Here is a 22,428-nt window from a genome sequence, read left to right as displayed (position 1 = left end):
CTAATATTAGAAATTACTTTTTGGTTACTATAAGGATAGCTATGCAAACTGCTATGTGTACCTAAGAGTTCAATTTGGAGGTTACCCTACTTCAGGAACTTTCATGAAAGATCACAAATGGGAGGCAGACCTGAATATCATTACACACTCTTCTGCAAGTCTTTTGTGTCCTTGTATTAACTCATTTAGAAAGACGGAATCAGCCATAAGTCAGTGGTAAGCCTGAAGGGTTTGGGTTCGACAGTTTCTGCAAGCCCAAGGAAGCATAGCTTCATTTTACAACATCTTGGGGTTACTCAATCCAAAACAGTGACAGAGATCATAGGACTATGTGAAAACCTGTCTTCCCAGAAGAAAAGGAAAGACGTGTCTGAATCTATGTCTGCTTGCGCCTGGAGAACGCCTGTTTATGTTGTGAAGAAAAGCCGCCAGTACTGGTATCTCAGGAGACTGGGTTTGTTTTATGTGTGTGCATGTTATGCGTGCTATAACACGAAGCTGGCCAACTGATAGCGCAACGAGGTACCATGTCCCTGGGAATTGTAATTGCTTGATCCGTAAAAAAAAAAAAAAAATACTCAACCGTTACAGATGATCGCACAAGGTGCATTTTGATAGTATAACGGAGGGAACAGACGAAGTCACGCAAGTTCTGAATATGTCTTAACCCCCCCCCCAAAAAATAAGAAAGGAAGAGAAAGGAAAGCCTGGAGCGGAGGGAGTGTTACAGGGAGCGAATTGCTCAGGACTTCAAACACAGGGAGTCATTCTGTCAAGGGGAGGGGGCGGGCGGGGGCAGGCACTGGGCCTCTCTAACAAAGTCCTCCTCTCTTTGCTCCCTCCCACTTCATTCACTTGCAAATCAGTGTGTGCCCACAAGAGCCAGCTCTCCCGAGCCCGTAACCTTCCCATCCCGAGCTGCAGTTTCAGCCGCGGCAGCGAGAACGGCTGAGCGGGCAACCGCGGCGGCGGCGGCCGAGGCAGGAGCAGCCTGGGCGGGTCGCAGGGTCTCCCTGGGAGCAGGAAGTCGAGCAGAGGTGGGTTCGGTCTCAGTTGGCAATGGTGCATGCCTTTTCTTGTTTTAATTCTGTAGCGCTGATGGAAGCCAATCAGAGAGAGCGAGCCCTCCTCGCCCGGTGGGTGCCGCACGCTGGAGTTGGGAGGGATGTTCAGCCTGCGAGCCCGGGTCGGGGCGGGCGCGCGGGTCCGGCTGCGCGGGCGGCGCTGCTGCCGCTGCCCAGAACGGGCGCCGGTTCCCGGGGAGCTTCGGCGCCGCTCCTCCGCCTTCTGGTAAGACCGCGGAGGGGCTTGGTGGGGGCATATGTGACGGGGCCGCCGGGAAGAACCCGCTGCCTTTCTCTCCGCCGGCAGAGGCTGCCAAGGGATCTCCGGCATTTGCAAAGTTGGCTGGTCAATTACCAAGGGCGCTGGTGCGTGCAGGACCCGCGGAGCGGTTTGGGGCTTGATTTATTTCCACCTGCCCACATCACAGGGTCTGTGCAGGGACTGCTTTGGCCGGGTTACATTTCTTGGTTTGGGAGCCAAAGCAGAAAATTGGGTAGCTTGAAAACTCCTGAATGCTCCCAATAAGGAAAACTTAGGCTAAAGAGATGATTTGTCTCGGAGAAGAACCTTATTAAAAAAAAGAAAAAAAAAACTGTTAGCTTTCACGCCGGGGGCAACGCCTGCCGGCTCACATAGGGCAGAAATGCTTAGGTTGCAAGGAAAGTCCAACACTGGACTCCGAAAATGGAGCACACTGTCCAGGGAAAAGTCATGTGGAAGACGGAGCTCGCTTGTGCTCTTCCAAGGCTGGCCAGGCACAAATCTTGGGGAAAACGCTTCCCCCGGACTGGTTGGAGAGCAAATCAAGTGCGCCTGGTTTTCCGGTGTCCGATGCAGGAAAAGTGACGCCCCCGGTGCGATATTCCGGAATTTAGTAACAGGGAATCTTGCTATGTTGTGTGTTGCAGAGCTGGGATTACTTCTGTAGTTATTCTTATGCCAAGAGTTATCGGAGATCTCGGAGATGGGAGATGCTGGAGAGGTCAGCGTGGTGCTGAAGTGTTGTCACTGCTGCAATAAAATCCATATTTTATGGGGAGCTATATGCAGGTCCTCGTTAGTGTAAGGGGCTGTTCACCTGAGTTAACTACAGAGAACATCCAAGTACCAAGAAGTTTAATCATCTGGAATAGCCATACGTTTCTCTCCTCTCTCTTGTGTGTGTGTGTGTTTTGTTTTTTTTTGTGTGTTTGTTTTTTGTAAAGACATTTTAATTATTATATTCATACTATGGAAGTGTATCACCCCATATCTCAGCCAATTTTCATTTTCACTTACTGAAGCACATAATGTAGGAAAGAAGAGGATTTTTCCTGAAAAAAAAAAAAAATGTTGCTGCTGGAGTGGGTGATGTGTACATGTCTGGCTGCTCTGGAGGGGCACACATGCAAAATATGGGTTCTCTGAGTGGTTATAATCCAGGGGGTGCAAAATCCTCTGTGTGTGGGGAAAAGAACACAGGGATATACCTTGTTAATGCACAACTCTTCTAAGAATGAAGAACAAATCAGCTTATACAAATGGTGAGCAGGGATTACTTATTTCTTTTCTTTTCTTGCTGATGCCTGTACCTGAAAAGGAAAAGCTTTAGTATTCTACTTTAGGAGAAAAAAAAAAAAATCTCTTCCAGTTTGGCCTCAGCATCACCCTTTGTGTTTCAGTACTTGCATAGCTTTGTGCTGGCTAATTTTTTAGAGCCAGAGAACAAGTTGTGTGAAGAAAGAGGATATGATCAAGCAGATGTCTTCATTATGTCATAGGAGGAGGGCAAAGTTTATGCCAGAGGCCAGATTTTTCAATGCAGAGCTCAGAAACTTAAAAGAAATCCAACAATTTACTGGAAAATGCAATCACGCAGGATTGTATCTTGCCCGTTTTGCTCTTTGGTGTGTTCTAATTAAAAAGGTATTGGGGAGAAATAAAAGGCAGATCTTTTTCTACCTGTTTTGATGGTTCATGGCATACTTCAGAAGCAGAGGAAGTAACCAATTTTTTCAGAAAAACATGAGAAGCAGCAGTATATCTCTAAAGGAAAACAGCAATGGTTTAGTTCTGTACTTGTCTGCAATTATCTTTTGCTACCTTTGTAAGTGACAGACTGGTATCTCTGCAGGGACTTTCAGTCCCTTTACTATCTGGCTTTTACATCAATTTTTTTGCAATTACATTTCTTAATGCTAACTCTGCAAAGATAATATATAGAAACACAATCATTTTCTACTAAGTTGCCTACTATCAGAAAATGTGTATATTACCTCCTCCACCCACCACTTCCATCAGCTTTGCAAGTAAAAACTTACTGAGGCACTCTTCATTTTAAAGCAGAAATCTCTCTTGAAAATATTGTTCTGAGATACTTGAAAACAGCTAATGTCAATAGAAAGCATAACTGTATGTAGCTCCAGGACATCAAATGATACTTCCTTTTTCCAAATGTATCAATAACTTGGAACAACAGTTTCTGAATATCTAACCAGAGCTAATTGAGTGATTGTACCACATCAGGATTAAAAAAAAAGAGAGATAAATATGACAAATAATCTGAATGAAACCATGTTTCTCCCTAGGGAAGTAAAATGTGCAGTCCCCCCTTCTGGCCCTCATTCGCTTTGCAGCCCCGAATGCCAGCTTACTGAGGCTGAATCCTTTGAACTATGGAAACTTTTTTTAGTTGGAAAGGACCTCTAGTGGGTCACGCCATGCACTTCTCCCTGCAGTTCAGCTGCATCATGGATTTTGTTATCTAAGATAATAAGCATATAACAGCTTTCCCTTCACAGACAAGACCATATTCCCCAACTCCTTTCATGACATTTATTCCAGGTCAAAACCATTACTGTCATTTGTGTAGTTCCTCTAATTTCAGGAACCCAAGAGTATTTGTACAGTTTCTGGATATCTAGACTTTTGATAACTTCTCTATGCTTCCAAATGAAAGCAATGGCCAATTAATAAAGAATTCACCACTACTAATATAAAATTTTTCCTTATTTCTCATCTTGCCAAGATTGTATTTCCTTCACTCAAATTTACCCAATAGTAATAATGGCATTACAGTTATGACTCAAAAAATTCCACATGAAGAAGCCCTACCCTAAGGGTTCAAGCAAATATAGGAAGCAATTGAAAAAAAGTAGAAAAAAATGAGGCAGAAAAAAATTAACTAACCTTTCAAAGATCCATGAACATTGACAAGTTATACTGAACTAGAGGTTTCTAATTTAAAGAAGCCCCCATTCAAATAAGCATGTACTAAAAGTCCAAAAGATGTTTAGATGCATATCACTCTTATTCTAGGAGGTGTTTGTCTTCTCTCTCTCTCTCCCTCTCTCTCTCCCTCTCTCTCTCTCTCTCTCTCCCTCTCTCTCTCCCTCTCTCTCTCTTTGATGTATCACAACATATTTTAGGTAACCTAGTCCTTAAAAAAAAACTTATTGCCTGGAACTTACATAGTAAGATAAGTTCTATAGGGGTGAATCAGCCTCTTCTGCTGACAGTCTGCAGGTTTCAACTTTCAATTTAAAAATCTGTTCTAAAGTTTGAAATGTGTTCCAAATGAGATAACATCCAGCAGAAGCCAGTTGCTTCTGCTGCTAGCTTAGTCACAGCAGCCCATTCTTTGGGGTCGATCAGAATTAGGGTCTCGCTTATAAAAATAACAAGCAGTGACTCAGTCTGAATTGCATTCTTCAATAGTGTTTCAGCCTAGCTAGTGTCTACTGAGCTTACCTTATTTGCTTCACAAAAAGGTGAAAATGTAGATAATCAAACCTTCTCTGGTTTAAATTTTTTTCTGAATAATGATTCTAAATACAAAGACTCAAGACCATCATTTTAACAGGGGAAATTGCTGAAAGAAGAAAATCAAAATTCACACACACAGAGCACCCAGTTGTGACAGTGTTCCAATGATATTAGAGAAGAAATAAAGAAATGTACAGATTGGGTTGATTTTTTTTCTTTGTTCCTTTCTTTTTCCTTACATTTTTTCTCTCCATTAGGATTTTTGTTTTACTTTGAACACAAATGAAGAGTTTAAGGCACTTTCCTAGATCTAAACAATATTTCTGTTTTGAGTTTTCCTCTTATGAAGATTAAACTGGCCTACATTTTTAAAGTTCCTATTCCTAAGAAACACTCACTTTTTCAAAGTAATCAGATGAGAAAATTCAGGTTTTCTGTAATTAAGGTTTACAGCCAAAAGTGTACAGTCTTAGTAATCCCATCACTCACAAGTAGGGAGATAAGGCAAGAAAAGTATACATGACCCTTGAAAAAGGTGGTACACCTTGATTTACTACATACAGATGTAAATGGAGTAAAGTTCTTTTAAGCCAAAGTGATTGGGTCAGAGGGGTCAAGATACAGCCAGTATTCTAGCTGGTCAAGACTGAACTATCCAGGAAATTTTTAACTCTTCCAACAATGAAAACTAACTGAAGAATGAATGCTGTGAGCACAGATGCATAAAGGCAGACTGGACACATATGCAGAAGGTTCTGTGTCCCCCATCCCCACAGATTATTAGAGATTATTTTACCTTGTTTCATCTATTTAATATCATTACACTAACACTGTTGGGTGCTCATTTCCTCTATAAATCAGATCACCTTGGCTGAGATTTATAAGAGGAAAAGTTTAATTAAAGCCAGAATGTTACTATTAAATTTGATGTGCAGTATAAATGGGCAGCATGGGTCCAAAGCTTTTCCCACCATATTTAGTGCTATCTTGTGAAAGAGAACAACTTAGGAAAAAGTTGAAGAATACAAAACTAGGCAACACAGGGTATAATTTATCTTCATATTTCATCACTTGAAAGAGCATTGTGTCTTTTATCTTTCTGTAATTCCCTAATTTGGTAGATATGCCCAGAAGATGTTCAGGAGACCTAATAAGTTATAGGAATGGAAAACAGCAAGAAAAAATTAAGTTGAGGTGGTGTCCCAAGTGACTACAATGAAAAGAGATGGGAGGTGAATTTTTACATAAGAGGAAAATGTAAGAATAGAAATAGAATTAAAGTCACCATTTTTATACAGAGTGCACTTTCTACTTTATAAATACTGCTATTATTAGATATAACTTTATAAACATGATTACATTATTAACATGTTTATAATCACTATGTTTCTCTAACATGGAATGTAAACTTGAAACTTAGTCTTTAAAAAAATCATTTAAAGGAAATGATTCTGCATGGATCATAAAATAAGCAGAGGAGTACATTTTTAAAAAGTGGTCTGAAATTGCAGCAGAATCAAATGAAGGTTTTCTTAATGCTTTGAAGAATATTGACTCTTTTCTATTATCTTTATTATTCTTCAAAGTAATTAGATATACTATGTGTCCTTCTGACAACCTAAAGTATACAAAAGTGATAAAGACCTAATATAAGTCATTCATTTGGATTCTATATGTGGTATCCTCTTTATTCAGCCCCTTTTTGGTTTGAATTTCTAGGAAATTTCTGTTTGAACCAAGCGTTTAATGAATGTGCTGTTAACAAACACTTGTGGTATCTTAAAAGTAAAAGTGTGACTCTCTGAGAAATACAGAGCAGCAGAGGGCATGGGAATGATTTGATTATTTTGACCAGAGCAATGCAGGTTTCAGGCTGAGGAAAATGTCTGTAGCTTATTCATTTCTTAAAAACCACTTGAAAGTATGCATTCGGGTTTACAGTTGTAGTAAAAAGAATTGTGTGGGGCATTTTTCTGAGCATAATAATGATACTTCTTATAAGAGAATAAATTGTCTTCTCTTATGTTGAGAGAGAGCCTTAAGTTGGAGGAGGTATTTCAGGAAGGTAGCTAAAAATAACAGCTATTTATTTCAATGATGGGGGGCATCACAACCTCACGGCACCCCAAGGGCCTCAGTCCTTTCTTAGTGCACTGACAAACTCACTACACGCATAGCTTTGGGGACTGTAGGTAAAGCTGAAAAAGATTGTGTTCATTTCCTTCCTTATTTGATGACTAAAAATAATTACTTCCTTTCTTATTTGACGGTAAAAATAATTTTCTTCTTTTATGACCACAGTTTTGTTATTTCATTCCCATCACAGTTCAGTATTTGTTCTGAATGATTTCTTTACCAAGCAAAATTTTATAAGAAAAGGGGTAGAGGGTAGGGGTGGAGGAAAGCAGGAAGGAGAAAGGAAGAAAGACATCCTCTTAACATTACAGTAATATTATAAATGGTTGATGGTGATAAGCCATTTCCATTAAACTCTATTCTTTCTATTACCACCATTCAAAATGTCAGGTAGTTAACCCAGCCTTTATTGACAGTTTGACAATAAAGTCAAACTTTATTGACTTTGCAAAGGAGTTTAGACATTACTTTACCCAATGCCAAGGGCTTCACTGGTAAAGAGTCTACCTGCAATGAGGAAGAGCCGGGTTAAATCCCTGGGTTGGGAAGATCCCTTGGAGAAAGAAGTGGCAACCCACTCCAGTATTGTCTGGAGAATCCCATGGACAGAGGAGCCTGGTGGGCTACAGTCCATGGGGTCACAAAGAGTCGGACAGGAGTGAGTGACCAAAACCCAATGCCAGTCGTTTACATTTGAGGTCCCTGATGACCAGAGAGATGAAGTGACTTGTCCATGGATCAACTGAATTCATGCTGTTCACTGTATCTATCTCTTCTGTAACCTGAGCTCTAGTTGTGGAATAGTGTAACTTTTTATCATCTCCACTCAATTCTGCCATTAAAAATTAAAAGAGAAATTTAAATCTATAATATCATTATTTATAAATATGCTATAAAGGAGCAGGCATGGAAACTTATGGAAAAAATAAGGATTTATAACTCTTTAGGAATTTTATGTGTTTGTACACTTTTGTAAAGCTCCTGTTGCAAAGAAGAATTAAAATTTTCCTTCAAAATTTTGACGATTACTTGGGAGACTGATAAAATGTAGGTTTTTATTTTATTTTTAATGAGTTGATGGTACTCTTGGGTATCAGTAATTTGGCAGGTTAACCAGTCATGTGTGCATCGTTGCAAAAAAAAAAAAGGTCAGTGATCAGATATGAAACATGATAACAACCTATTTATTGTGATTTTTATAACTTTCCATTTACTCAATTTAAGGACTGAGACGGTGACCTTCCCACTTCTTTGGAGTTAAAATGTCAATTTTTGCATGGAATTGTAAGGATAAATTATGTTGTTTTTTCCCTTGACAAAATTAAAATCTGCAAGCAACCCAATGTCAACCCTCCCCTATTTAAAAAAATAACTGTTAATGTTCCATGAAATCCAAAAGTCCAAGGACCACTGGGTTAGATAATGAATAACATAATATTGAAAAATGACTGACTTAGTTTTCTTCCTTGTTTGGATGAATAGAAAGTAAAGCAGAATTACTTTTGGAATGATAAGCCAAATAGACAGCCCAAAAGATAAAACTCATTCTATCAAAAGGTATTTTTGGATCCCTTATTTAAACTTCATAGAGATTAATAATAACATTTGGAATAACAATACAATCTTTGACTATATTAATAGGTCCTCCAAAATTGTACTTTGCCAAGGTCATGGCCAAAATGTGTCACTGGCAATGAATTCGCCTATTTGATTACATAGTGGATTATTCAGTGGAAAATAAGAAGTTTTAAATTTATATCTAGTTTTTCTAAAAACCCATCCAGCTCAATTTAACCATACCCATTATTAAAGGGGTATTTTTTTTCCTAAAGATAAACTTTATATAACTGTGGATAAACACAAATTTCCTAAGGTGTTGATTGAGTTGTAGTTTAAGGTATGCACTGTTAGGTCAAAAAGCAGTTGCTTTCTACATTTCAGTCATGAAAATGAGCTTATCACATTTTTAACTACAAAGCTTACACTTCCTTTGCAGGATTAAAAAAGGGGAATTTTATTAATCAACTATCATCCATTTTATAAAATGTTTGGAACTGCTCGATTTCACACTCAACTAAAATATTTTAAGCTCTTCTTAGCAACAGGTTACGATTTAACACTGATAAAAACTGTGTGGTTGGACTGAGTAATCATGATGAAAAATGATAAAATTCACCAAGATTGGTATAGTACTGCTGATCCTAATTTGTATCAAGTAGAGCTACTCTATCTCCCAGTAACTATTTGCTAGTTAATTACTTATGTAAAAGTATGTAGTTGAGATTTTGTCAGTGTTTCATAAAGAAATAAATTATGTGAGGGAGGCTTTGTGATAAATATCAGTGCCACCGTTTTACTCTCTTTCTGACTCATATCCCTTTTTATTAAGAAAAAGATGTTTGGGGCAGATCATTATTAAGACAACAGAATGAAGGGGTCACTTACTGGTTAGCGTCATCAAGAGGAGGCGGTTCCAAACCTCTAGATCCAGCTCTGCAATAATTTTTGAATTCAAGGAAAGTATATTTACCTGAAGGTAAAGTGCCTTTGATATAAATGCAGGCACACCATATACAGGTCTCATATTTTAAAACTTTGTCTCATGATACTTCCCTTCTTCAGTATGCCTTTTATTCTCAGATGCCAGATTCCAAGATATCTTTACAAATAGCACCATGGTTTTATTTTTCAACTTCCCCCAGCCTTGAGTTTAAATGTGTGTTTATTTTGTATTCTAAAAAGACAATGAAATTAAGTTTAAGAGATGACCCAACAGAAGGAAGGACACTACTAGATGTCGAGTGATCATGTGAAATGACTTTCTCACCAACTAGAATGCTAAATAGGACAGTTACTTTATTTAAAATATGAAGCTGAAAGCTACAAAAGAGTGAAATGCTCCCAAGTGATTTAGTTTAGTCTGATGTAATGAAAGATTTTTATACAGCAGACAGAGCGGGGAGAAATTGTTGAAACCTATGCTGGGTTAACTGTGCACCAAAGAACAAGAAGTTTGCTTTGCACTGTGGATATTCTGAACTTTAATAGAACATATGTTTGCTTCCCAATTTCTCACTACATTAAAATATATTTTTAAATGGCTTATTTTTTTTCTCCATATGAAAATCACAGCTGTTTAGAAAAACCAATCACAAAAACAAGAGCCAAACCTGCCCTGATTTGTAATTAAGAAATAGGCAATGATATCCATGATGTTATCAAGAAGGACTTTAAAGCAAGTAAAATTTGGGCTGCGTTTTAAACTCAGTAATCCAAAGAAGTAGCTACAAGGCTCCAACTGCTCAGGAGATACTGCACTTGTCAAATACTTTCCAATTTAGTTTTCGCCTGATTGACAAGTTCTCCTAAAAACAATGCCAAGACTTTGGAAATTTTCTTGAGTCCCTGCACAGAGAAAGCCCACATGATACAAATACAAGATGCCTTGTGGAATGAACAAATACAGGCTGGGGAGAAAGGAGAAAATGGTTTTAAAATGTCACTTCTTTCATCTCAAGATCACAGTTTTAAGATGAAGGCATCACTAGCAAATGTAAGCATATAGTGAAGGCTCAATAAATGCTTACTGTGAAATTCTTCTCATACAAACTGCAAAAGATTCTCTTAAATAAATACTTCTCCAATTTATTTCCTTTTCAAGTTTATTCACACCAATGAAAAAATTCAAGTTTTCTATCCCATGCTATGGTGTTTAATAACTTTGACTCCGTTAAAAGAAGCCAATTTCAAAGGAAACCCTATCAATGGTGTCCTCAGAGCTAGAGAGACTAAGCATGTAAACAGAGCTGCCCAGCTTTCAAAATTGGCCACCAGACCTCTTCTTCCTCCAGGCAGATTTTTATTAAACTTGGTATTAAACAATGTTGCCTGGAGCCTGATTAACAATTTATGCCTTCCTAAACAGATTAACAGAAGTCTGTCATTTTGATTTTTTAATTCCTGTGTTTGGAAACAGGATGCACCTCTGAGTTTACACTTTCAATTTATGTATTTTATTTTCAGAATTCAAACTTAAACACTGTTCTTTTCTGAATTTTTTTTCTTTTACAGTTTTAATATTCATGTGTGTTACTATATATTTTCTATGCTAAATAAAGCAATTGCTTTTTTGCTACGTGATTTTTTTTCTCTCATTCAATCAATCCTAAATGTTCTTTCAAAAAATATCTTAAAGATATTTTAAATCTGTTACTTTTGAGAACACAAGAAGATTACTGGAAGTGAGTAGGATAATAATAAAAGCTAACACTTAGACAGCACTTACAATATTTCAGGCACTATTCTAAATGGTTACATGAATTTAATGTTCACAACGTTCTGAAGAAAACACCATTAATCTTCCAATTTTACAGACAAACCTGGGAGACAGAGCAGTTAAGCAACTTGCCCAAGGTCACACAGCTAGTATATGTCAGAGCTAAGATTAAATCCTGGCAGTCTTGATAGCCCATACTCTTAAATATTAAATTTTTGTGCCTTTTGTGCTTAATATGTATGTATATATACCCAAATAGATGGTAGATAGATGAATAGATTCAAATGTTTGTATCTCAAATTCAAAAATAATGTCAAAATTGTAAGGATATTTATACATGCATTTATATATATGCAATATATGTAACATATACATATTTCTCAGGAATCAAAAAACATAATTTTAAAGAAAATGAGAAACATCTTTCCCTTTCAAGTCTCGGTGAATTTATCAGTATATTCCCACAACAAGTTAGATCAATTAATTATAGCCCAAAGCAGCAGATATCAGCCTCACAAAAGCTGTTTAGCTTTAGGCCTAGCTTTTCACTTTAATTTAAGTCAGTCTTACAATCACTTACTGTTGGTCCCAAGGGAAGCCTGGCAAGTGTCTGGAAGGTTTAGACTCATCAGTCATTAATTTATTCATTCTATAATATTTACTGAGACCCTCCTGTGCCCAATGCTAGAGAGATACTGGGATGATAAGACAACATACATAGCACTTTGGGGGAAACAGATTCTTTCTTCATATTTTATACAAAATAAATCCAATAAGAATTAAAAAGTAAGAGTATAAAACAAAACTGTAACTTTACTGAAATTAGATAAATATATATTTATAATCTTGGGATACCAATTGACTTCCTAAGCATGAAGCCAGAACTTGAAAACACAGTGAAGGAAGTTAACAAAGTGAAGTAATGCATGCTTTAGTAATAACAGGCCAATAGTGCCAGCTTTGTATAAAAATGAATAGGACATTCACAGTTCATTTTATTCGTATTCTCCCCATACTTAGATCTTACATGAACATGGAAATTAGTCTTTCATTTCAGGTTACATTATGATTGATTTATAGGGTCTCTATTCATTTTCAGATTTGGTATTTGACCTCCTGCCCCAGCTGAGAAAGAACCAACACATCCCTCTTCATTGCCAAAGGCTTATTACAGTTTTATTTTTAATAGTATGCCTCAAAGTACTTGAGACGTCCCGGGTGGTGCTAGTGGTAAAGAACCTCCCTACCAATGCAGGAGACCTAAGAGATGTGGGTCCAATCCCTGGATCGGGAAGATCCCCTGGAGGAGGGCATGGCAACCCACTCTAGTATTCTTGCTGGGAGAATCCCATAGACAGAGGAGCCAGGTAGGTTACAGTCCATAGGGTCACACAGAGTCAGACATGACTGAAGCAATGTAGCATGCTGTACATGGAATACTTTCATGTTGTTTCTTTCACTGATCCCTACAATTCCTCTGGTGAGTTTATGGGACAACATTAAGTAAAAATACTTTTCAAGAAGAAATCACAAGAAATTAAGATTTAAGTGATAGAGGCTCAGTTTAATTCAATAACTGTTGTTGGTGCCATGGATAATACCATGGCATCCAGTTGGTTACAATATGCATTAAATACAGGCCTACCTCGGATATTGTAGGTTTGGTTCCAGACCACTACAATAAAGCAAACCACATGAATTTTATGGTTTACTAGTGCACATAAAACATATACTGCATGAAGTGTGTAACAGTATTATGTCTTTAAAAATGTACAAATCTTGCCTGGAAAATCCCATGGACGGAGGAGCCTGGTAGGCAGCAGTCCCTGGGGTCACTGAGAGTTGGACACGACTCAGTGACTTCCCTTTCACTTTTCACTTTCACGCACTGGAGAAGGAAATGGCAACCCACTCCAGTGTTCTTGCCTGGAGAATCCCAGCGACAGTGGAGCCTGGTGGGCTGCCGTCTTTGGGGTCGCACAGAGTCGGACACGACTGAAGCGACTTAGCAGCAGCAGCAGCAGTGCATGTAAAATATATACTGCATTAAGTGTGTAACAGTATTATGTCTTTAAAAATGCACAGATCTTAATTTAAAAATACTTTATTGCTAAAAAACACAAACCATTACCCAAACCTTCAACAAGTTGTAATCTTTTTGCTAGCAAAAGGTTTGAAATATTGCGAGAATTACCAAAATGTGACAAAGAGACACAGAGTGAGCAAATGATGTTGGAAAAATAGCACTAATAGACCTGCCCAATGCACAGTTACCACAAACCTTTAATTTGTCAGAAAAATATAGGGAGATATACCTATATTAAATATGACTGTTAGAAACTGCCATTTTAGAAACGTATTCAATGAATAGATAGATATTCTGTCAGAATTGAGCCTTTCAGTCATGAAACAGACTAAGGTCTACCATTATTAAATCTAGACTTTAATGTATTGACATCCAAGCTCAGTACTGATATTAATATTCAGCTCATGTACACCAGAACAGCTGTCCAAGTTGCTTACCTCCAGTGTCCCCACTCATCTTCACTGGCCAAATCTCACTGGATATTCAGGGAAATGGTCAAGAATCTGTTTGTCCAGCAAACTCTCCCTGACTTCCACTCACCTGTCCCACCATCAGCTTAAGATTTTTCACTGCATGATCCTATAATAGCCTCTACTTAGCCTCTAAGTAAACCCGTTGTTTCAAACATCTCTACAAGATAGTCCAGGACTTAACCTATCACACTGTAAGCCTCTAGAGAACAAGGCCTCTGGGTATTAAACTTACATCTCTAACCAAGGCCTAGCACTATGTTTGACAAACGGCAAGAACACCTGAGATGTTTGTTGAAAGAAGAAATCAACAGTATTCATTATAAAATTGGACTACACTTACATACTTTTACATTATTCATGTTGGTTAGTTTTTGTTTCTTGTAATCCAACTTCCTCTGAACATAGTGTAAGAATACACTTAAGAAGAAAGAAAGGTCAGCTCCAGCCTTCTAGACAGCCCAGACCAAAGGAGTATACCCAACAGAAGGTGCTGTTCCCAGGACAACCTTGGTGTCTTCAGCCAAATGTCTGACATAGGGTTCACTTCAGTTCAGTTCAGTCGCTCAGTCATGTCCGACTCTTTGCGAACCCATGAATCGCAGCACGCCAGGTCTCCCTGTCCATCACCGTCTCCCGGAGTTCACTCAGACTCACGTCCATTGAGTCCGTGATGCCATCCAGCCATCTCATCCTTGGTCGTCCCCTGCTCCCCCTGCCCCCAATTCCTCCCAGTCTTTTCCAATGAGTCAACTCTTCGCATGAGGTGGCCAAAGTACTGGAGCTTCAGCTTTAGCATCATTCCTTCCAAAGAAATCCCAGGGTTGATCTCCTTCAGAATGGACTGGTTGGATTTCCCTGCAGTCCAAGGGACTCTCAAGAGTCTTCCCAACACCACAGATCAAAAGCATCAATTCTTCGGCGCTCAGCTTTCTTCATAGTCCAACTCTCACATCCATACATGACCACAGGAAAAACCATAGCCTTGACTAGACGGACCCTTGTCGGCAAAGTAATGTCTCTGCTTTTGAATATGTTATCTAGGTTGGTCATAACTTTTCTTCCAAGGAGTAAGCGTCTTTTAATTTCCTGGCTGCAGTCACCATCTGCAGTGATTTTGGAGCCCAAAAACATAAAGTCTGACACTGTTTCTATTGTTTCCCCATCTATTTCCCATGAAGTGATGGGACCAGATGCCATCATCTTCGTTTTCTGAATGCTGAGTTTAAGCCAACTTTTTCACTCTCCTCTTTCACTTTCATCAATAGGCTTTTTAGCTCCTCTTCACTTTCTGCCATAAGGGTGGTGTCATCTGCATATCTGAGGTTATTGATATTTCTCCCAGCAATCTTGATTTCAGCTTGTGTTTCTTCCAGTCCAGCATTTCTCATGATGTACTCTGTATATAAGTTGAATAAGCAGGGTGACAACATACAGCCTTGATGTACTCCTTTTCCTATTTGGAACCAGTCTGTTGTTCCATGTCCAGTTCGAACTGTTGCTTCCCGACCTGCATACAAGAGGGAGGTCAGGTGGTCTGGTATTCCCATCTCTTTCAGAATTTTCCACAGTTGACTGTGATCCACACAGTCAAGGCTTTGGCATGGTCAATAAAGCAGAAATAGATATTTTTCTGGAACTCTCTTGCTTTTTCCATGATTCAGTGGATGTTGGCAATTTGATCTCTGGTTCCTCTGCCTTTTCTAAAACCAGCTTGAAAATCAGGGAGTTCATGGTTCACGTATTGCTGAAGCCTAGCTAGGAGAATTTTGAGCATTACTTTACTAGCGTGTGAGATGAGTGCAATTTTGCGGTAGTTTGAGCATTCTTTGGCATTGCCTTTCTTTGGGATTGGAATGAAAACTGACCTTTTCCAGTCCTGTGGCCACTGCTAAGTTTCCCACATTTGCTGGCATATTGAGTGCAGCACTTTCACAGCATCATCTTTCAGAATTTGAAACAGCTCAACTGGAATTCCATCACCTCCACTAGCTTTGTTTGTAGTGATGCTTTCTACGGCCCACTTGACTTCACATTCCAGGATGTCTGGCTCTAGATTAGTGATCACATCATCATGATTATCTTGGTCGTGAAGATGTTTTTTGTACAGTTCTTCCATGTATTCTTGCCACCTCTTCTTAATATCTTCTGCTTCTGTTAGGTCCATACCATTTCTGTCCTTTATCGAGCCCATCTTTGCATGAAATGTTCCCTTGATATCTCTAATTTTCTTGAAGAGATCTCTAGTCTTCCCCATTCTGTTCTTTTCCTCTATTTATTTGCATTGATTGCTGAAGAAGGCTTTCTTATCTCTTCTTGCTATTCTTTGGAACTCTGCATTCAGATGCTTATATCTTTCCTTTTCTCCTTCGTTTTTCACCTCTCTTCTTTTCACAGCTATTTGTAAGGCCTCCTCAGACAGCCATTTTGCTTTTTTGCATTTCTTTTCTATGGGGATGGTCTTGATCCCTGTCTCCTGTACAATGTCACAAACCTCATTCCATAGTTCATCAGGCACTCTATCTATCAGATCTAGGCCCTTAAATCTATTTCTCACTTCCACTGTGTAATCATAAGGGATTTGATTTAGGTCATACCTGAACGGTCTAGCGGTTTTTGCTACTTTCTTCAATTTAAGTCTGATTTTGGTAATAAGGAGTTCATGATCTGAGCCACAGTCAGCTCCTGGTCTTGTTTTTGTTGACTGTATAGAGTTTCTCCATCTTTGGCTGCAAAGAATATAATCAATCTGATTTCGGTGTTGACCATCTGGTGATGTCCACCTGTACAGTCTTCTCTTGTGTTGTTGGAAGAGGGTGTTTGCTATGATCAGTGCATTTTCTTGGCAAAACTCTATTAGTCTTTGCCCTGCTTCATTCCACATTCCAAGGCCAAATTTGCCTGTTACTCCAGGTGTTTCTTGATGTCCTACTTTTGCATTCCAGTCTCCTATAATGAAAAGGACATCTTTTTTGGGTGTTAGTTCTAAAAGGTCTTGTAGGTCTTCATAAAACCATTCAACTTCAGTTTCTTCAGCGTTACTGGTTGGGGCATAGACTTGGATAACTGTGATACTGAATGGTTTGCCTTGCAGATGAACAGAGATCATTCTGCCGTTTTTGAGATTGCATCCAAGTACTGCATTTTGGACTCTTTTGTTGACCATGATGGCTACTCCATTTCTTCTGAGGGATTCCTGCCCGCAGTAGTAGATATAATGGTCATCTGAGTTAAATTCACCCATTCCAGTCCATTTTAGTTTGCTGATTCCTAGAATGTCGACGTTCACCCTTGCCATCTCTTGTTTGACCACTTCCAATTTGCCTTGATTCATGAACCTGACATTCCAGGTTCCTATGCAATATTGCTCTTTACAGCATCAGATCTTGCTTCTATCACCAGTCACATCCACAACTGGGTATTTTTTTCCTTGGCTCCATCCCTTCATTCTTTCTGGAGTTATTTCTCCACTGATTTCCAGTAGCATATTGGGCACCTAATGACCTGGGGAGTTCCTCTTTTGGTATCCTATCATTTTGCCTTTTCATACTGTTCATGGGGTTCTCAAGGCAAGAATACTGAAGTGGCTTGCCATTCCCTTCTCCAGTGGACCACGCTCTGTCAGACCTCTCCACCATGACCTGCCCATCCTGGGTTGCCCCACAGGCATGGCTTGGTTTCATTGAGTTAGACAAGGCTGTGGTCCTAGTGTGATTAGATTGACTAGTTTTCTGTGAGTATGGTTTCAGTGTGTCTGCCCTCTGATGCCCTCTTGCAACACCTACCATCTTACTTGGGTTTCTCTTACCTTGGGCATGGGGTATCTCTTCACAGCTGCTCCAGCAAAGCACAGCCGCTGCTCCTTACCTTTGACGGGGGGTATCTCCTTACCGCCACCGTTCCTGACCTTCAACGTGGGATAGCTCCTCTAGGCCCTCCTGTGCCTGCACAGCCACCGCTTATCGGATTGCTCCTCCCGGCCGCTGGCCCTGGTTACAGACCATATAACTGATGGCTCTTCCAATACAATGCTTGAATTTTTTATTAGGGATGTTTTCTTATCTAAAAGTCGCAATTTCTCCAGTCACTCTCACCAAGGTGTAGAATTGTTTAGAGGTTTTATTAATGTGTTCAGGTTAAAAATTACAGCTGCATAAATGTTTTCTCTTTGGAATAGACTAGCATGATAAACCTTGGTTATCTTTTGGTTTATTATCCACCCATAGTAGTACATCAAATGGAATCTACAAAACAATCTTATGTACATGTTTTATGAGCAAAATCATTTTCCCCTAAACTCCTACCCTGGACATGTTTCTTGAGGTTCTACAGAAGTCTAATACCACAGTCTACATACCTTGTTATAACCTTGAACACGACTACACAAAATAGATTGAATTAAATTCAACTGATTAGGTAGTCCTGTTTCATTCCTTAAGTGGCAGTCAATACGTGAAATGGGATCTTCATGAATATTATTTGGCAATGAAATGTGCAGTTCAGCACAGCTCTCTCTGAGCATGCCAAATATTTTGTAAGGTTTGAGATGAAGAGTAGGAGAGGTTTGGATGATGTTCTTTATACTTCCTCCATTTAATGTGACATTCATCAGCCTGAACTCAAAGGTTCATGGAGAATTTTGAAGTTACTAATCAATAGAAGTTAGTTTGTTTTACCTAAGTGGATTTCCTAGAGTAGAATAGGTACCATGGTACATTCTGGAAAGTTTGTCTCCTATCTCACCACTATAGGAAATTGTAACTTTCAAGGGAAAAGAATAGAACTATGGGTTCAGAAAAGTTAGGAAAGTGATTCCCATTCCTCTGGTTAACACTTCCTTTGGTTAACTAACACTTTCAATCAGTAACATCTCACATTAACACAAGTAATCTAAACTCTGCAGAGGCAGCCTCTCCCATACTTCACATCCCAACTTTAGAATAATAAGTAGAGAATTAAAGGATTTTCAGGAGTGATTAAGCTCTGGGGGTAGAGGAGAAGCCAATAAGAAAGCCTATTAACAGTGGAAAGGAGATCAGAAAAGTAAGCTATAGTAATTCACGTTCAGCACCCTAAAGATCTGATTACTTCTTTCTCTTTATTACCAAGTATTTCCAGCTTATGTAATAGGATGCTTTGGGCTATGAGTGAGAAAAAAGTCCTATTTCAAACTCAAAATAAATAAATAAAATTATATTTTACAAAAGAGACATTCCACAGAAATGCAGGTTCCAAGTGATCCACAGATGAGTAGCAGCATGATCACACACTCTGGATCTTTCTGTTTATCCTTCCTGTCATCTTTAGCATCAACTGCATTCAATGATCAGAGAATGCAATGGCACCCCACTCCAGTACTCTTGCCTGGAAAATCCCATGGACAGAGGAGCCTGGAAGGCTGCAGTCCATGGGATGGCTGAGGGTCGGACACAACTGAGTGACTTCACTTTCACTTTTCACCTTCATGCATTGGAGAAGGAAATGGCAACCCACTCCAGTGTTCTTGCCTAGAGAATCCCAGGGACGGGAGAGCCTGGTGGGCTGCCGTCTGTGGGGTCACACAGAGTCGGACACAACTGAAGTGACTAAGCAGCAGCAGCAGCATTCAATGATTCCCCTCAAACTTTAAGATGATTGCCAGTGGCTACTGGAGCTACATCCTTCCTTATTCTTGTCTAGCAAAAGAGAGAGAAAAACCTCTCTCACTATCAAGAATTAAGCGTAGTGTCCTTCAGTCAGGCTGAGCCAGTACAGGACATGTGACCACTTAAGTCTATTATTAACTGCTAGGAAATTCCATGTGCTAATTGGCTTTTTAGACTAAAGATCTATTCTTGGGATTAGCTTCTCTTGATTTTAATTCCATGCGTGGGGTCAGAGGGAGGAAATATATCTGGACAAAACTGGGATTCTATCAGGAAGAAAGAAGCTGGGAAATGAACGTTGGCTAGTTAACAAACCCTGTCTACTACAATTTAGCCTGAGAATCAGTATTACTCTAAGTAAAAAATCTTAACTGTTAAGTGGGTAAGGGATTCAGTGGAACTCAGTTTCATAAACTATAGCTTTACAGGTAATAGATAATAAGACCAAAACCCACCTGTTCCATCAAGTGAGGGTTATCAGCAAAGCGGCAATTAGAGTGATACTAAACCATTTTAATGACCTCTGTTCCTATCTTTTATTTTACTCTGTGCATGAAGTGGGTTTTGGTGTTATTTGTTTTGGGAATATACTGACTAGAAATACATCACTGTCCAAAAAGAAAACATTTTTTTTTTCATCTAGGGAGTTGAGGCTTAACTAGCTGGAAGGGAAGTATAATTTCATTTTGTTCTCATAGTCTCATTTAGAAAATAACCTTAAGAGATTCAAAGGACATCAAGCCATGTGAGCACTCTCCTTGCTCTCTAGGGGCTTGGCCTGGGCTTTAACTTTTCTAGCTTTTTCTGAAGTGTTTTCTTAAGCAACATTTTTGCCTTTAGCACTGTCCTAACCACTGGAGCTTTAAGAAATCTTAAAAAGTGTTGTTTAAAAATAGCCTCACAAAACAATTTTCTTTTCTCTGCCTTGCTAAAAATATCCCAAATCTTTAAGAATGTTTTTTTTTTCCTCTTAGGTTTTATTTGAAAGGCAACTAAGCTGAAATGCAGATGTTTATCTAAATCCAAGTCAAAGCGGTTTGAGAATAATTGCAAAATATAAAATGAAAACTCAACAGAGTGCTGCCTCTGCTATCAGGCTAATTTTAGGCAAAAGTGAGGTTCTAAGGTTGCTTTTTTAAACAAATGCATTTATGTGGATGTGATGTATGCCACACAACAGGATGTTCCTGAAACATCCTGTAATAAAATCAAAAGTCTAAATCTTACAATTTTTTCCCCGTCTTGTGTTCCCTTAGAACTGACTTTGCCACCGTGTGAGTTCACTGACCTCTGCAAACCTTTAACTATGACAAAAATGTCTTTTCTTGCCAAGCAAGTTAGGGGTAGAATTAAGGAGCCATGACCATAAAAAGCTTTGAATTTAATTAGGAGTTGAGTTATGTATGAAGTTTTGAGAAAAGGGGGCACTGAGCTCTTAAACTGTCCTAGTTTGTGTGACAAAGGGAGTCCCAGGTTGACTGTGTAGGTACAAATACTTTCCAGTTGGGCAGATGACCTTTTGGATGTTTCTCTTGGTGCATTTTTTTTTTTTCCTATAAATGAGGATAATGGTAATTTCAACTTCAGAAAGGTGTTTGAGGAGTAACTAAGATAAGCATGTAGGAAGCACTCCCAAAATGTTGCTGTCCTCATTGTTATCAAGAAGTCTTCCAGGTATTCAATCCATTTGAGGGTCTTGGTTATTTTTAACATGCTGCAAGGTGTTTTTTTGTTTTTTTAATTTCACTAATTGGAATGATGCACAGCATTTTTTATGTCACCAATGTAATGTGCCATGGGGCGAGGGGGTGGGGGGCAACATGCCCATGTTCTACTCACTGAAATGTGTTATGGCTGACACAGTGAATGTGCCAAACGTGGCTTAAATTCAGAATTTCCTCAAAGCCTCTTCAGCACCGTTCCCAGAAAATCTGCAACCCGAGATGGGTTCCTCATTTGGGTTTGCAAAGGTGTGAACTAACTGCAGCCAAAACTAAGTAAAAATGGTAGATACAAATTCCCTTATAGCACACTGTTGTCCTGAGCATCTTATTCTAATCTGACGGCCAGCTGCCGGTGTCCATGTGGTAATGGCGGGGGGGGGGGGGGGGGGGGGGGGGGGGAACAGGAGACCACAACTATGGCATCTGAAACACATGGTGCTGGCAAGAGACAACACACATGGACATGTACACACATGCACGTATACACACACACCAGCTCCACCACCAAAAACACCAAAGACAAAGCGGGAAATGAGGTTTTGGTTCAAGATGGAGACGTCAAAGGGTCACGTCCTCAATTCCTCCCATGAATACAGGGAACCCACCACTACACATGGAACTAACTACTTCCTCTGCAAACACCTAAAACCTGGATGAGCAGCTCCCGCCAGAGAAAGCCCACAGCTCAGCAGGTAGGACAGAGGGAACACCATTCCCCGCCCCCCCACCACCGCCCGCAAACCAAGCCCCCCGCCAGTCAGGAGGGAACTCAAGACCAGAGGTTCTCCCTGGGGAGCGAAGGGTTTGAACCCCACTCTCACACTGGCACCTGAGAGCCCTCAAAAGGTCTTTAAAAACTAACCGAGCTCCTGCCCACCAGACCCACAGGGCTGAAGGGTCAGAGAAACAGCCCTCACGGGGCTTCCAGCGGCAGCACTCACCTGTCGCAGGCAGGGCACAGGCCTCAATGTCAATGAGAGACGCGGGCCTCCGCTGTGGGAGTCCTTACTTGCTTGATGTGCTGCTTAGCTTCGGCCTGAGGGGGAGGCATCTGACTTGACACACACACTGGGGACAGCTAGGGTACTCCCCGACTCCGCAAGAGGGAGGCTGGCAGGCGCCACCACGGAGCCGTCTCTGCCCTACCCCGGCGCTGGCGCCATCTTCCCGCCTCTGCACCTTCCCCTCTCCCCTGGCCCCGCCCCCTCTGCATTCACGCGTGAGATTGGTGCCTCGCGGTGTAGTCCAGGGAGACAGTTCTTGACAGGGTACCACCACGGGC

At 39.9% G+C, this 22,428-nt stretch overlaps 1 protein-coding gene and 1 pseudogene across 5 annotated transcripts in view; one reads left to right on the top strand and one right to left on the bottom strand.

The window, feature by feature from the left end:
- Positions 1-616: 616 nt before the first annotated feature.
- Positions 617-22,428, top strand: part of CDH6 (cadherin 6) — a 146,953-nt gene continuing 125,141 nt past the window's right edge. For 2 of the 5 annotated variants that reach the window (XM_069555972.1, XM_069555974.1), the window contains exon 1: positions 617-1,037. Coding sequence is in view for 2 of the 5 variants with exons in the window: in XM_069555971.1 (XP_069412072.1) it covers positions 1,060-1,290 (231 nt within the window). In the remaining 3 variants the exon portion in view is untranslated. Of the gene's footprint in view, positions 1,291-22,428 lie in introns of all 5 variants that reach the window. The other 3 variants (XM_069555971.1, XM_069555973.1, XM_069555975.1) reach the window with 2 other exon arrangements.
- Positions 16,052-22,340, bottom strand: LOC138421653 (craniofacial development protein 2 pseudogene; annotated as a pseudogene).

This window comes from Ovis canadensis, chromosome 16 (genome assembly GCF_042477335.2).
Source record: "Ovis canadensis isolate MfBH-ARS-UI-01 breed Bighorn chromosome 16, ARS-UI_OviCan_v2, whole genome shotgun sequence".
Lineage (NCBI taxonomy): Eukaryota > Metazoa > Chordata > Mammalia > Artiodactyla > Bovidae > Ovis > Ovis canadensis.
This window is presented reverse-complemented; position numbering and strand designations above follow the sequence as displayed.